Source organism: Petaurus breviceps, unplaced genomic scaffold, assembly GCF_028583685.1.
Source record: "Petaurus breviceps papuanus isolate PSGF00001 unplaced genomic scaffold, PetGlider_PUasm1.0 90630, whole genome shotgun sequence".
In the NCBI taxonomy this organism is placed as follows: Eukaryota; Metazoa; Chordata; class Mammalia; order Diprotodontia; family Petauridae; genus Petaurus; species Petaurus breviceps.
Window position 1 is genome coordinate 4,506,350 of NW_027187291.1, and position 15,329 is coordinate 4,521,678.

The 15,329-nt window shown below is 49.0% G+C and overlaps 3 protein-coding genes across 6 annotated transcripts in view; all 3 read left to right on the forward strand.

Annotated features, from left to right (window-relative positions):
- HROB (homologous recombination factor with OB-fold) overlaps positions 1–3,535 on the forward strand; it is a 30,098-nt gene extending 26,563 nt beyond the window's left edge. For both annotated transcript variants that reach the window (XM_069064433.1, XM_069064434.1), the window contains 3 exons: positions 72–197; positions 1,894–2,041; positions 2,827–3,535. In XM_069064433.1, coding sequence (XP_068920534.1) covers positions 72–197; positions 1,894–2,041; positions 2,827–2,891 — 339 coding nt within the window. In that variant the 3' untranslated portion in view covers positions 2,892–3,535. The remainder of the gene's footprint in view (positions 1–71; positions 198–1,893; positions 2,042–2,826) is intronic.
- A 139-nt stretch (positions 3,536–3,674) lies between these two features.
- On the forward strand, positions 3,675–10,276 carry ASB16 (ankyrin repeat and SOCS box containing 16). The gene is given in 8 exon segments (XM_069064435.1): positions 3,675–7,232; positions 7,673–7,940; positions 8,415–8,523; positions 8,525–8,879; positions 8,882–8,901; positions 9,457–9,570; positions 10,093–10,232; positions 10,234–10,276. Coding segments are annotated over 8 exon segments (1,347 nt in total). The 5' UTR covers positions 3,675–6,934.
- A 1,505-nt stretch (positions 10,277–11,781) lies between these two features.
- On the forward strand, positions 11,782–15,299 carry TMUB2 (transmembrane and ubiquitin like domain containing 2). Of its 3 annotated transcripts, none has more exons than XM_069064442.1 (3): positions 11,782–11,960; positions 13,187–13,747; positions 13,920–15,299. In XM_069064442.1, exons 2-3 carry the CDS (start codon positions 13,212–13,214, stop codon positions 14,281–14,283), a joined length of 900 nt encoding a protein of 299 aa, XP_068920543.1. In that variant the 5' UTR covers positions 11,782–11,960; positions 13,187–13,211; the 3' UTR covers positions 14,284–15,299. The 3 variants fall into 3 exon arrangements, with proteins under 3 accessions (XP_068920543.1, XP_068920541.1, XP_068920542.1); XM_069064440.1 differs by having other exon boundaries at positions 11,813–11,916; XM_069064441.1 differs by lacking the exon at positions 11,782–11,960 and adding an exon at positions 12,121–12,386.
- The last annotated feature ends 30 nt before the right edge of the window (positions 15,300–15,329 follow it).

Here is a 15,329-nt window from a genome sequence, read left to right on the forward strand (position 1 = left end):
TGGGTACCACTCAGGAGGTTTAGCTTTGAGTACCTATGGGACTATGACCATCTCCTTTCCATATTCCCTAGATTGGAGTGTTCTCCCCCTCACCACGAAATCACTACCTCAATGTGACCCCCAACAACCTGGTCCAGATTTACAGCCCAGATTCAGGAGATGGGAGAGTCCCCAGGAGCTCTCAGCTCCTTGCTGAGGTAAGAGGGCCTTCAAAGACTGGGCAGTTGGGAGAAGATAAAGGATCCCTTCTTTTTTCCCCTTCTTTCCTCCCACTTCTTTTCATTTCATCTTATAACCTGTTTTCTTCCTTAGTATTTCTGCTTCCCAGAGGGGCTAACATTGGGGAGCAGTGTTCTTATAGTAAGGGGGCTCCTCTTTCCCCAGGTCCCTACTGCTGACAAGGTAGTAAGGTGAGCATAGCATAGTGAGTATCTACGTGAGTAGGCCAGGTTCCCAGTGGTCTTCAAGTATCTTGTTGAAGACTCCAGAGTTTGAGATGCTAAGAATCACTGTAAATTAAACTAAGGATTGGGGTCCCCAGAGTTGAAAAGTTGTGGAGAGCCATAGAACTTGCAGGACCAGGCAATAGGCCAGCTAACCTAATGTGTTATAATAAACTCACTCTTTTTTGCCACTGCAATCTTGGAGAAGGGGAAGGATATCGGGCTTTGAGGACTTTGGGGTTGAAAATGGAGACATTTAAGTCCAGGATATTGTGTTACCACAGCTGCTGAGAGCATGGTGCTTTGGATGCTCTGGGGTATTAGGCATGACCCTTTCTTTCCCTACCCCCTGTACACTGTGCTCAAACTCTCCCTGCTTCTTATCCTAGGTTTGTGTTGAGTTCAACAATATATTGCTTTGGCAGTGCCCTATTGTCTTTGGACTTGCCTTAGTGTAGTGGGCTGAGGTTCAGAAAACCTGAGTTCTAGTTCTAACTTTGCCCCTCATTAGTCGTGTGACCTCAGATAGGCCTGGCCAGCTGAAATTTCTTTCTGTATTACATAAGGGGGTTCTTGGAGGCCCTTAGGTGACCACAGATTTAATAACAATAATCATAATAACATCCAGCACTTATGGCATTTACTGTGCCAGGCACTTAATGATTATTACTCTTTTGGACCTTCACAACAACCTTAGAAGGTAGGTATTATTTTTCCCGTTTCACAAATGAGGAAACTGAGGTAGACCAAGGTGAAGTGATTTGCTTAGAGTCACATAGCTAAATGTTAAACTCTAGTCTCCCCTGACTCCAGTGTTTTATCCACTGTGCCGCCTCTTTCAGGGCTTTGACAGCCCTGACATTCTACCTGTGGTTATAGCTCAATTTTTCTGATTTTTTTCCCTTTTTCAAAGAACCAAACCATCTACTCTTGATTTGCTGTGTATAGATAAGTCACTTCTTACATTATCTACCACTAATGTTTTAGGAAATTTGTTTTTTTTTAATTGATATGTTTTCCACAGTTCCCTATTCCACCTTACAAAATGCGTTCCCTAAAAAGGCAAGTAAACCTGTCTGATGATGTGATTTCCATGGCTACTTATTATTCCCAGACCAGTTTCTCCAGAAGTGTGCCATCAGTCAGTGTGTGGTCAGGGAATTCAAATGCCCTTTAATATCAATCCATTCAGACAAAATTGGGAAGGGGAGTTTGATACCTGAAACTCACAGACATTTCAACATGAAACAAATGACTTTTTGGATTATTGTATGGTATATTTGGGGTAATTCCTGCAACAGCTTGTTTGACCAAAACCTGGCTATATTTACTTGAGCTTAAAACCCTGTTTGGGCAAGTGTGTTCCCTGATTCTGTGCCCCTGGACTCCTCATCGTGATGAAGGCTGAAAGACTACAGATACTCTATTCAGTTCTTTGGGGTGTTTTCAGATTTCTAGACCTGTTCAGTCAGGATCTCTATCTCAGCCCCCTGCCCCTGAGAGTTCCTCTAGTGCTCTTCATTGTGATGGGAAACCAGGAGAGGAACACAGGACAGCCAGAGTGGAGGCAGTCACCAGTGAAGAGCTTCCTGAAAAAGGTAAGAAAGTCAGCCTCTGTCCAGGAGAAGAGAAGCTTTTATTGCTACCCTTTCATAAAGAATGCCCCAGCCAGGCTCTTGACTACTGCGTTTTGTCCTTCTGTCTTTGGAGCTTTGGATCTTTCAAATCCTACCTGGTTGAGTCTTGTGTTTCAGGCCATCTGGCTATGAAGAGGATAGCACCCTGTGATTTGGGGGGGCAGATTGTAAGTGATTATTGGGGTATTTAAGGCAGTGATTCTATCTCTAGCTTTGGTCATTGGCAGGAATAATGGAACTTTTATCAGTGTGACCATAGACATATTATTTAACCTTTCAAATCCTCACTTTGCCTAGCTGTATAGTGGCAGTAATATTGCCTGTGTTACCCCCCCCCCCCCCAATGGTTGTTATTGGGAGGGTGCTTTGTAAAATTTAAAGTAGAAATGTGTGGTGGTGTTTGGTGTACGTACATATGTATGTGCGTGCTTTACAGTTTGCGGCATATTTGGCATATGTTATTTCATTGAAGCCCACAAAAAAGGGAAACCTACATGGAGGGCTAGGAATGCCTCAGGACAAGGAGGGGGACACTTCCACAGAAGAAGCTGGGTGCATCTAAAGGCCAGTCAGTTGCAATGTCTGGGGTACCTTCTTCCAATGCCATAAAAGGACAATTTTATAGGTTTCCCCCCTAGGGTATCAGAGAGTGGGGACATGTAATCCTAGAAGACTTGAGCCCCCAGTGTCTGTTTGCATCTGTTTCAGAGCTAACTACTCTTACCCTTCCCTTTTGTGCTATGCAGATGATCTGGATGGGCTTCTAGGTGAGCTGCCTGAGGACTTCTTCTCTGAGGACAATGGCTGGTGAGGCAGGACCACAAGGAGCAGGCGTTGCCTTGTTAGTTGTGAATCAGGCATGGACATGTCTAACTTTGTGAGAGTGGATGAAGGCCAGGCTGTGTTCTTGCCTTAGCAGATAACCTTGTGAGCATGTCAGCTGCCCCTCCACTGCCTGTTTCCAAGAGAGCTCTCCTCATCTTCCAGGTCAGGGCATCTCCTTAACAGTTCCTGTCCTTGGAGACAATGGGAGTCTGATCTAGAATCCAGCCTGGCCCCAGAAAGCACTCGTTTCAATCGAAGACTTGTTTCCTTGTCTTCTTATCACTTTGGTCTCCATTCTTTGGATAGTTGGAGAGACAGGAACAAATGGGGACCTGTTTCCCCAGAATCTGGGTTTAGAACTGATGTTTGCCTCCATCACCTCCCCACCTGGGGTTAAATTATCAGTTTGTTTTATTTCAGAACCATGTATTCTGCTACTCTCATCCTGTCCCTGAAAAACTACTTCACTTAAGCCTGAATTATTTATTTTCCCCTAAAACAAGGTCTGTGCTACAGTCACTGTTTAATTTGTGCAAGAGGCTTTCAGGTTTAGGGTCAGGGAATTAGGGTATTGTGTCGTATTCTGAAATAAAGCATCGCACTGCTTGGCTCTGCCGTTGTCCTGCCAAATCCTCTTGTGATTTCAGCCTCTTTGGCTTCTTCTGTATGTCCTTGTATTTCCTATCCATTTTGATCCTGGGTGCCATAATGTCTTGAGGGAGGATTGAGCTCTCAGTCCAGAGAGCCTTCACAGAAGAGAACACTGGAACATTAGCTGTTAATCTCCTACTGCAGTGATTTCAGTAGTTTACTCCCAAATCAGGGACTCATCAAAGAGGAGGATAGGGCACAGTTCTTTATATTTGTCCCATCTCTAAATTAATGCAGTTGGGGAAAATAGAGTTGGCTTAACATCTGCTGCTCATTGCCAGAGAAGGAGAGGACCCAAAGGGTTATTAGGGACTTCTGGGCTTAGGTTTGAATTGCCAGTTTGCTCTCAAGGACCACCTTATTTAGGCCTGCAGCCTCTCTCTAAAACATAACTTCCCATTTTCTAAAATGTGTCTCCATTGTGAGGCTAAAAAGAGAAAAGGAAAGGCAAAAGGGGATGGAGGAGGCAATCAGTCATTCAATAAGCATTTCTTATGTTCTAAGTCTTAGACACTGTATTATAAAATAATAAATGAAACACCCCTATCACAGGGATCTTACTTTCTAAGGTGGGATACTACGAAGTGTACATATGTTTATGTGTGTATGTCTATTCAGAATAAATAGAAAGTTAATAAATACAAGTAACCAAATGTAATATTGCTTGGGAGGGAAAATATTGGAAGTTGGAGATATTAAGAAAGACTCCATGAAAATTTGGTGTTTGAGCTGAGGGTTAAAGGAAGTGGGAGATTCTAGGAGTCAGAGGTGAGGAAGATGGACATTTCAGGCATGAATAGCAGCCAATGCAAAAGCACAACGAGGTAGCCAGAGGGACTGACCCTTGTGCCATATTTGACACCATGACCTGCCCCTGATATACCTTTCTTACATGAATATTTTACTATAACTAAGCTGGTCTCTTTTCCATCCCTCAGATGTATATACACCTAACCACTTTTATCTCTACCAAATCTCCTGCCCCAATCTCATCTCTGCTTATCAGACCCCCATCTAGCTTTCAAGGCCCAGATCAATCTTGTCTCCAAGAAATTCCCTCAGACTCTTCCAACCCATAGGCCTTTCTCTTCTGAACTCTGTTTAACACATGTTAAAAGATACAAAGATGAAAAAAATAGCTGTAGAGTTTAAAGCTGGAAAGGACTTTAGAAATGTTCTTATTGTATGAAGGAAAAAACTGAGGTCCATGAAGTTGAAAGGACTTGTCCAGGTCATACCAATCAACATATTCAGGATTCAAATCCATTGCTGTTTTTCCTGTACCATAATACTTCTCACAAAGCACTTATTCTACCTTGCACTGTAGTTATTAGAGGTATGTGTCTAGGCCTTTCAATTACAGTGTAAACTTATTGAAAACAGTGATTGTGTCCTACATTGTGTTTCTCATGGCACCTCGCACAGAATCTGTGCTCAGTAAATGCTGAATGAAGCAGTCTCTGTATGTTGATAGTAATATGGGGACAGAAAAAATCCTGTTCCACTCATGTTGCTTAACTGCTTGGGGAGCATGAGAGATAGGCAAAGATACTCTGTGGGTACCACAAGGAGGGTACCCTTCAGTTTAGTGCTCTCTACTGGTCAAGGATGGGGAAGGTGCCAAGAGTAGATCTGGAAGACAAGGGTGCTGTTTCTGTTCCTTTCTCTAACAAGATTCCTACCCCCAACCACCAACCCCCATCCACAATTCACCTTGAGTGTTTTGTGCCCCTCCAAGAGAGGAAAGGAATACACACTACACACTTTGTCTCCCTCAGCCCCACCCTGCTTTACTGATCTCCAATCATGGGAATTCAGCTGTGGGTTGCTAACTGGTGCAACTAGATGGTTGGCAGTTTAATATACAATAACAAGTTCCAAGAGTTAATCATAGCTGAGTCTATAGAGGCATCTTTCTCTAATGATCTTTGTGGTCATGATCTCATTCCTGCACAAAACATATCAGAGGAGAGGGGAGGGATCCTTTACCTACCCACTCACTTCCTTAACTATCTACCCCTACCTACATGGGACAGGTGGAGCCAGAGGCAGGGTGTGGTGAGTGGGCTGGTTTGGAAAAAGAGTAAGATGATTGAGCCAAATCAGCCTTCCTCTGCTCAGGTGTTTATACCAAAGTAGGACCCAAGTACACTTATTAAGCAGGACTCGGGATGGGGTGGTAGGGGTGGGAAGGTTATCAGACACAGCTTTTGCAGGGAAGAAAGGCTGAAGGCAGAGAGCTCTGGATAGGTCTGAAACAAATAGAGGCCTTTAGTTCCCTCGGCAAGAGCACAGCATGGTGTATCAGGAGGAGGAGGCTCTCAAAAAGCTCAGGGTATCCAACAAGTTTGATTGCCCTTGGATTATATCGAGCTCCTGCTGTGTCTTTAGGATAACTGTGAAAGACGCCTCCCTCACATTAGGAGAGCTAGTAGAAGATGGATTACTGATCCCTTTACTGACAAATGCTGTTTCTTGGCGTCATTCCCTCGTCTAAAGGTGTCTAAGTAAAGCTGCCATCCCCTTGGGGAGAGATGAGTTTGCTGCACCGCTTCCTTGAATCTTGGTCCAATCCAAGAAGGAACGAACTCTAAACTATACCCCCAATAAGTGGTCATCCACTGTCTGCCTAAAGACCTTCTGTTTTACTTTTGGACAGTTTTTTACCTTCCTATAACTTCCAGGCACCTGGAAGTGATGAAATTTGCCAATTTGTGGGGACTGGAAGCTTGACCGAGGGAGAGAATGGACTGCTCTTTGGCCTTTTTCAGGCTATTTATTTGTCCCCTTATTTATTGCCTGAGCTAGAGGGAGAATGGAAGGGAAGGAGATAAGTGTAGGTAGTGGCTAACTGCTGGTCTTCTCCTTTTAAGTCCCTGTTATGAAGGAAACCTCACTAGGTTTTGCACTCTTGTTTTGTGTGGAGGCTGGAGGCATGTCTCCTTTTGCTAACTTTGGTGACTAATTCCATCTCCCTTTACTTACTGGATCTGTCAGTCATCCAAACAACTGATGAATGTCCTCCTGCAACTAGGAAAACCCAGGCTACTTGATTTCTTTTTCCTTCACCCCTGGACCTTGCCATGGGCATCCAGAAAGTAGCCTCAGCTGGGACCTTCTGTACCTATCAGCATGAAAGTAAACATGTTAATAAGACAGTGTGGCCTCTGGAGGGGGCTCAGGCCTATGGTTTTCTCTACTGGGACCATGACGCTGCACAAAACCTGTTGATCAGATTGCCAGGGAGGCCTATTTATAGCCTCAGCTGCTTTTGAACAAACAGCTTTGGCAAAGGGGGGCTTCTCAGAGCAGAGATGGTAATGTAGTGTGAGCCCAGTATTGCCTGGGCACCCACTCATAAATTGAGCCCACCACAGCATGGCGAGGGAGACTTTCCCCTTCACTTCTACTTTGCGCTCACTTCGCCTGCAGCAAGAGTGGCTAGAATGGGAAGATTGGTGCCGGGCAGCTGCCCGGCAGCGCTACAACCGGAGGTTCCCTCCAAGCATTCAGACTCAACTTACTCAAACCCCTTGCTATTGCCGGGATCCAACTGTCCATAATGCCCTGTTTGTGGGTGATCTACAACGGATCCAGGCCCTGTTCCAGGATGAAGCAAGAGCCAACATGATTGTGGAGATTGTCAGTGACCAGCTGGCTTGGTCGGCTGAACTGGGTAAGGGGCATCAAGAAGGTGCCTAAGTGGGTAGAAAGAGGGGAATGAAAAGAATGTCATTGGGTAAGAGTTTTAGACACCATTCCCTACCTGCTGCTGGTATTGACACCAAGATGTGTCAGTACTTTCTCCCCTTAGAGAATGTTCCCAAAGTTCTTGTGAATGCTGTTCAGCTTACCCCTCCGTACCTCGTTTTTTTGGTAGAGGAACAACAGTGACCTGTGACAGCCTGGCCAATGCCCAGTGTTTCATCTGGTATATTGAGGATTTTCCTCGCCATCTTGGTAGAAGATGCTTCATTCTGTCCACTCCATAGTCCTGTTCTCATGCCCTTTGAGGGAAATAGTTGTGTCCATCCCTTTCCTGCCTCTCCCAGTTTAGTCTTTATTCTGCTCATGGCCCTTTTTAATGATATGTATCTCTTGCACCCCCTTTCCCAGGTCTCTGGGTACTGACCCCAAAGACCAAGCAGACGACCCCATTACAAATTCTGGCAGCCCGAGGTTACACCAACTGTGTCCGCCACCTGATCCTTCAGGGTGCTGATCCAAATGCCCGAATTGGGGGCCAGACAGCCTTGCATGAAGCCTGTGCCCAGGCCCAGCCAGACTGTGTGAAGTTGCTGCTTGATTTTGGAGCCAATGCTAATGTTCTGTCAGAGGAAGGCATGGCCCCCCTCCACCTGTGTACTACCCCTGCATCTTTACGGTAGGTTCCTTTGGGGCTGAGATGTCACTTGACATAGAATAGTTGAATCATCATTCATAGTTTTATGTTTGTTTTCATTTTGTTTCCCTACTAGACTGAAAAACTCCCTGTGGGCAGGGACCGTGTCTTTTTCTTTGTATACATATCCCAGTGTCTTGCAGAAAGGAAGGCAAATTCTCTTGCCCAGCAGAGCTCCAGATTTCCATAGGACACAGGAAAGGAATGTTGGCTAAGGGAACTTAGGGAAGCTTCTGGAATAGGGAAGTCCAAAGCACAGCTAGAGGAAGAAGCTGGCCAAGGGAGTCCCTGTACAAAGGATGCTGATGAGCTTCTATATCCGCCATACTTTGTAGCTCTAAAGACTTTCAGACTTCTTGGATTCTCACTTTATCCGGAGAGTTTGGAGGGACTTAAGCCAAGGGGTTTAGGATCTCTGGTAGGGAATTTATTCTGGTTTTCCTGTTACCCCACCAGATGTGCCAAATTACTGCTGGAAATGGGAGCATCCGTGAACCTGGCCTCAAGGGAAAGTAAGGTCACACCCTTACATGTGGCTGCTGGTCGGGGTTTAGAGGAACATGTTAGCCTTGTACCTTCAGTATGGGGCTGATGTGGCCTTGCGTACAGGCCAAGGAGAGACTGCCCTCAACTCAGCTTGTGCTGGGGCTGAAGGGCCAGGACAGCAGCATGAGGTGGTGGTCCAGTGACTCCTGGAGGCTGGGGCAGATCCCCGGGCAGCAGGCCGAAAGCGCCACACACCACTCCACAATGCCTGTGTCAATGGTTGTGAGCATCTGGCAGAACTGCTGCTGTATCATGGGGCAAAGGCTGATGCTCCCAATGGGGCTGGACACACACCCATGGACTATGCTCTACAGGCAGCTGAGGACGTCCCTGACAGGAAGCCTGAGGTCCTCATCGCTGCCCTACTGGACTATGGGCTCAGCCCATCCGCCCAGAGGTGATGGAAAACAAAGGGATGGGACAGTCCAGGGGGCAGGAGGCAAAGGAGGGAAGGCCAGGTCTGGGAGGCATGGAGTATAAGGGTATGGCTGGATATTAGCCTTTGGGGCCAAATGATGCTGTCAAGAAGAAAGCCAGTCAGGGGAGGACAAAAGAAAAGAATGTCCTAGAGGTTCTATTACCTTGACCCGGGTGATGGCTTGGCTTATCTCTTCCTACGTCTTTTCTAACTCCTAGTACTTGTTATGTGCCTAATTTGGGGTGGAAATAAGGAGGTAGGGATTGAATTTTGAGGGGCCCAGCGGATAAGGAAGAGGGAAAGCAACTGGAAGCTAGAAGGTTAGGGAACATGCCTTAGTAGAAAAATAAATGGAGGTATGGAAAAGGGAAGGAAAAAACCCTAATCATATCCTACATTCTGCCTACCTAGCCCCCTCAAAACAAGGTTGGAACTAGGTTTCAGGAGATGTGATCGAACTCACCTGGCCCTAGGGTAAAGGGATGATGAGGAGTGCTTCCTTCTAGTGTTCTATCCTCTGCCCTCCTCCCACAGATGCTGAAGCTGTGTGCTTCATCTCCACAAGCCCTGGAAGTACTGCTCAATGCCTACTCTTGTGTCCCATCTAGTGAAACCTGGGCAGAGGCCGTTCCCCCAGAGCTGTGGCAGGTATGTCTGACAGTGTCTCCTGTGAGCTTAGCCTTATGCAAGGCACAAGGGAAGAGGTGGAGACCTCACCTCCAGAGACACCCTTACCCTGAGACGAGACACAGAGGTGTCTGGACACAGTTCTGACCATTACTGAGTAGAGGGAGAAGAGCTAGCAAGTAGTTTTAGCCATGTAAGACCTACTTACTTGTAGGAGGGAATTGGGGAGGTGTGTTGGAAAAGATGGAGGAGGTCCTCGTCAGAAAGAATAAAATATAAAGAATTGACTACATGAGAAGTATCCCAGACTTCTCTTAAGAACCTAAACAGACCTTTCCTCCTCTCCTACCCTTAACCCTCCACCACTCCCTCGGATGAGTGCTCCCTTTTGTACCTCTTGCCCAGTTATATTTCATAAATCATCAGGGACCCCTAAGATTGGGGGTGGGCAGTGCCCATCTCTCCATCTAACCTAGATTGTCCCCTAATGGGACAGCTGTGAGGCAAGGATACTGAGTGAATTAATTTTCTCTCTTGACTTAGAAACATGAAGCCTTCTACAACTCAGCCTTCCAAATGGCAAACCAGCCCCGGAGGCTGCAGCACCTGGCAAGGCATGCCCTCCGGAGCTACCTCAAGAACCATTGTCGCCTTGCTGTATCCCAGCTTCCACTGCCCCCTGCCAGAGGACTACATGCTTCTTCGGATTGAGGGATGAATTCAGTGAGCTTGAGTTGGGGAAGTTTCTGGATGCCCAGGTCCTGTTTGTGGCTGTTACAACCCTTCTCATTTAGAGGAAGGAGCTCTTGGAGAGCAGTGGTTCTCAGCCTTTTAAGCCCATGGAACCACTGAAATAGAGCAAAGGACACCATGGAGAACCTCCTCCCCCTCCCCCAAAGCCACAATTAACGGGAAGGATGCTCAATGGGAGTTTTTATTAAACAAAAGCAAAAAACATGACAAACCTAAGTATGCATGTTGTCATAACAAACGTGAACCCCTCTCACAGACTGTGGAGGATCCTTCACAATGACCATTTGTCAAGACAGCCAGTACTGGTAGGCACCTGGTGCTTGGGGAGAAGTGGAGGGTGGGAATCTTAGGGCTTGATTCTTCTGTCTCTTAAATGTAAAGGGCATTACTTTGGGTACCACTACAGAGAAGCTAGAACCCAAAGTACTTCCTGCTTATCACCTCCTGGATAGAAGCAACTGACAAATGAGTAGCCTGTGTCATTGACTCTTAAGTCTTGCACCTCCATATCTATCTTCCTGTTCCCCTGGCTCCCAATCAAGGCACATGGCTTGTATCAGATGCCTCAGTTTCTATTCCATTCCCATTCTGGAGGGGTACGAGACGGTTTGGCCTGGGACCGGAGTTTCTTGATGTGAAATTCTACTCCTTGAAGTTTTGGAGAAAAGAGGTTACAGAGACCCCTCAAAGGGAGTGGCTGAAGGGAGCTGGAGGGGTTGCCCGTTTCCTCTCTAGGCCAGACCTCCAAACTGCCAGCTGGCTTTCTCATGCTTCCTGCCTCCCAAAGCCGCAGCCTTGATAGGAGGCCGATGGCTGTTCTGTGTGAACAATCAATGATCGCATAACAGCCGTCCTCATTTTCACTTTCATTGGGGAGAGGGTGTGAGTTGGGTAGAAAGGTGGACAGACAGAACGGGACAAAGATCCAGAGAGGACTGTGGCAGGAAACTAGGCAGTCCTCGGCCCTGAATTAAAATCCTGGCTCTACCGGTGAAATACAAATTTCAGAATTAGTATTTGTTGAAGTTTAACTCGGCCCGTTTCCCTTTCTGTAAAATGAAGGGGTGGGGGTGTCGGGGTGTTCGACTAATGTTCTCTGGACAGTCCCCTTCCAGCTCTTACTCCTCTGATCCTAATGCCAGCAGTGTGACTGAGCAAATCACTTCCCCTCTAGGGACTTCGGTTTCCTCATCTATAAAATGGGGATTAGACAAGAGCCGTCTTTAAGGATCTTTCCAGCAGGACTGAAGGGGCGGAGGACCCCACCGAGCCGGGCCTGCCTACTCGAGGTCCTTCGGGCTCACACCCAAACAAAACAAGGATGCGCTCTGTCTCCGCCCCTCGGTACGACCTATTGCTGCTGCTGGCCATGCCCCGCGGAGGGTCCCGCCCCTCTCCCTACTGGCCTCTGCCGGCAGTTTCCCCGGAAGTCGGCTTTTCAAATGTACCCAGTTACAGTGGCTCCTATCCGCGGCAACGGCGGCGGGGAGAGGGCGGAGGCGGGACTTCCCGTCTCGCGTCCAAGTAGCTTCCGGCGCGAGCCGGAAGACCCGGTCTTGGAAGGAATCCGGGGCTGCTGATGCCCCCCCCCCCCCCCCTCCCCCGGACGGGCAGGTGAGATCCGGGACTGTCCCGGAGCATCCAGGACGCCTGGACAGGTTAGATGAGGGCCCTCGGAGAACCGCCGTCGGGCTGGTCCCCCTGCCCCGGTGCCGGGCGTTCCTCCCCTTTCTCCAGACGGTACCCTCCATTTCCCAGGACCCCCCGCGGCCGCCCCTCGGCCCCTCCCTCCTGGCCCCGCCCCTGCCCCAGCTTGAGGGGGTAGGGTGGCAGGGCGTGACCTCCGACCCCGCCCCGGGAGCGTTCTTGGCGCTGGGAGGCAAAAGCCGGGTCAGGCCTGGGTCCTGAATACGGGCTTCTACCCAGCTCAGTTTCCGAGGGAGCCAGGAGGGAACTGGCCCGGAGCTGCCCCTTTGAGGCGGGGTCGAGTCCGAGCCCGGGGAGAAGGAATGGGTGGGCGAGGGAGCCTCCTCCGAGGGGGTCTCTCCATCCAGCTAGCAGTTCAAGCCCCTCCTTCGTGCCAGGTGCCATACCGGGCCCCTACTGGGATGCCTGCCCTCGGGGCGCTTACCCCAGTTCTGCTGAGTGGTGGAGGGGGCAGGGTGTGTGTGTCCTGGTGGATTGCCTTGGGGTCCTGTGTCTTGTGCCCAGAGGGAAGAAGCCCGCGGTCCCATTGGACTCAGCTTCCTAATGACCGCCTGATAAGGAGAATACCCCCGGGGCAGGTGGGGTCCCAAGGGGCATCTCCGAACTCAAGGGAGGGCCCAGGGCTGTGTCCCCTCCTCCAGCCTGGGTTTGGTCTGCCCTCACACTTCTCTCGGAGACAGTGACAACTTTCCTAAGCCTACAGTATTTTATGAGACCTTAAAACTGTGTTCCCAGCACTTTAGGGGCAAAGGGGAAAGGAAAGGTCAAAGTTTGGGAAGCTTTAGGTGACAGCATTGTGTCCTTGTTCATCAGAGGCAACTTAACTTAGGCCCTTTACCTCTCCCAGAGATCCTCAAAACACTCACTGGTGAAGAATCTGGTATGATCCAGGTCCCAAAGAATGTTTCTCCTTCTCCATCTTAATGTTTAATGCAGAGAGACCCTGAGGCTTGGGATTATAAAAGAGACCCAAGAAGGAATTGTATTTCCTGGTATTTGGAAGTTTGAGGTTCACATTGGAGGACAGGTTTTATTCTTGGTTGTAGAGGATTCTTCCCTCCATATGTGTACCAGAGTCCATTTTCCCTTGAGTTGGGACAGTTACAACACAGACACAGGAGATAACAGTTGCCCTCTCCAGGCCCCACCTAATACTCTCCTCCTTGTGCCCCTGCAGCTCAGACCCAGTGAGAATTCCAGCCATGGAACCACCTGATACCACCCTCATTGAAGGCGTGGGCAATGAGGTGACAGTGGTGGTGGGTGTGGTGGTGCTGGTGTTGGCCCTCATACTGGCCTGGCTCTCCACCTACGTGGCAGATGCTGGCAATAGCCAGCTCCTGGGCACCATTGTGGCAGCTGGTGACACCTCTGTGCTCCGTCTTGGTCACGTGGAACACCTGGTCGGGGGGCCAGGCACCTCGGAGCCAGCTGAGGCCACCCATCTTGAAGAGGGTACTGAGGAGAAAGCTGAGGAGGAAGGTGGGGGGGACTCAGCAGGTGAGCCTGGTGCAGGGGGCGGGGTTGAGCCAGGCCTCGACCACCTGCTTGACATACAGGGGCTGCCTAACCGGGCAACTAGTGGTGAGGGCAGCAGTCCAGAAGCTTCCCTGAGGTCTGAGGGTAGCACCCACCTTCTGCCTAACCCTGGTCTCATCAACGTTCGGCTCAAATTCCTCAATGACACAGAGGAGCTGGCTGTGGCCAGACCTGAGGACACCGTGGGCACCCTCAAGAGGTAAGCAAGGGAAGATGGGTTCCTGACCCTTAGGTAGGAAGACTGGCACAAGACCAGCACACCTGAGAGGTCTCTGAGAATGTGCAATTAAGCTATTCTCCCTTCATAAATTTTTCTCTTTCTGTCCCCCAGCTGTGTTCATCATTCTGACTTTTGCCTCCTGTTTTCATAGCAAATACTTTCCTGGGCAGGAGAATCAGATGAAACTGATTTACCAAGGCCGCCTGCTGCAGGATCCAGCTCGAACCCTGCGCTCCCTAAACATCACTGACAACTGTGTAATCCACTGTCACCGATCACCCCCAGGGCCAACAGCCTCTGGCCCCTCTTCACTGCCCACTTCTCCCACCACAGAGCCGCCTGGTCTCAGCGTCAATGTGGGCAGCCTCATGGTGCCTGTATTTGTGGTGCTGCTGGGTGTAGTCTGGTACTTCCGTATCAACTACCGACAGTTCTTCACAGCGCCTGCCACTGTTTCTTTGGTAGGGGTCACTGTCTTCTTCAGCTTCCTGGTTTTTGGGATGTATGGACGATAAAGACACCGTGGGGGTGGGAAGAAGAGCCACAGTCTTCCTTCCCCTTCCTATTTCCCTGCCCAGAGTTGGGTGCCAAGGACCCCAGGGCCAGTGGTGGTCGGTAAAAGGGATGTGGGCCCTCCATGGGAGGTAGGCACATGGCCTCTTCCATGCCCTCAACTCTACCCCAACCAGGGTGACCATGCCCCTTCCCCTGCCCATTAACAACTCTCAGGTAGAAATGAGGACTCCACCCCCCACCCCCCAAAGACACACATACCCCTAATGCTAGTGTGATTGCCCTTCCCTTGGGTGGGCTCTGTGCTGATGGTCCCATTTGTCAGAGGTACAGGCTCTTAGGTGACCCTAAAATATAGAGGGGGCCCTTTGCCAGCTGCCCCCATCTCTTCTGTGTGCTACCAGCTTTGCACGCACTGGAGCTCCTGCATGGCTGCTCTCTATATTGGGCAGCCAGCAAGGGGAGCATAGCAGTACCCACAGCATGCATCTGTCAGGGGTGACAGGGCCCCTGTGCCTAGTCATCAGCTGAACCACCTCCTCTTGTTTCTATGGTCAAGTCAGTAGTTTCTTTATATGACCAAATCTAGTCAGTTTCAGGAAGGGGGTGGGCAGGGCCAAGGTGCCTCATTGGATCAGATCTTCTCTTCAGTCCCTTGGCAGTAGCAATAGTAGGATGGTTCACATTCTGGAATTTCCAAGGTTCTCCCCTTTTCTAGAGCATTTTGCTTGCGTAGTTGTTTTTTTACAAAGCCCTTTACAATTGAGACAGAACTCTTGAGAGTCAAAAGGCAAAACCCTGGGATCAAGAAGTGTAGGAATAGGGCTAGGTCTGCTACTGCCTCAAACCCATGACCAGGACACCATGAAGAAATGTCTGCACTATCATGCCCTCTGTGGTTGAAATAACTTTGCCCTTGTGGCATGAAGACTTCTGCCCCTGTGGCTCTTAACTTGATGGCCACTGCCTGTGACTGAATAAAGTTTTGCTTTTGTGACCAGCCTTGGTCACTCAAGTTGCCTCTGGGCTTTCATTGTGTTCACAAGTG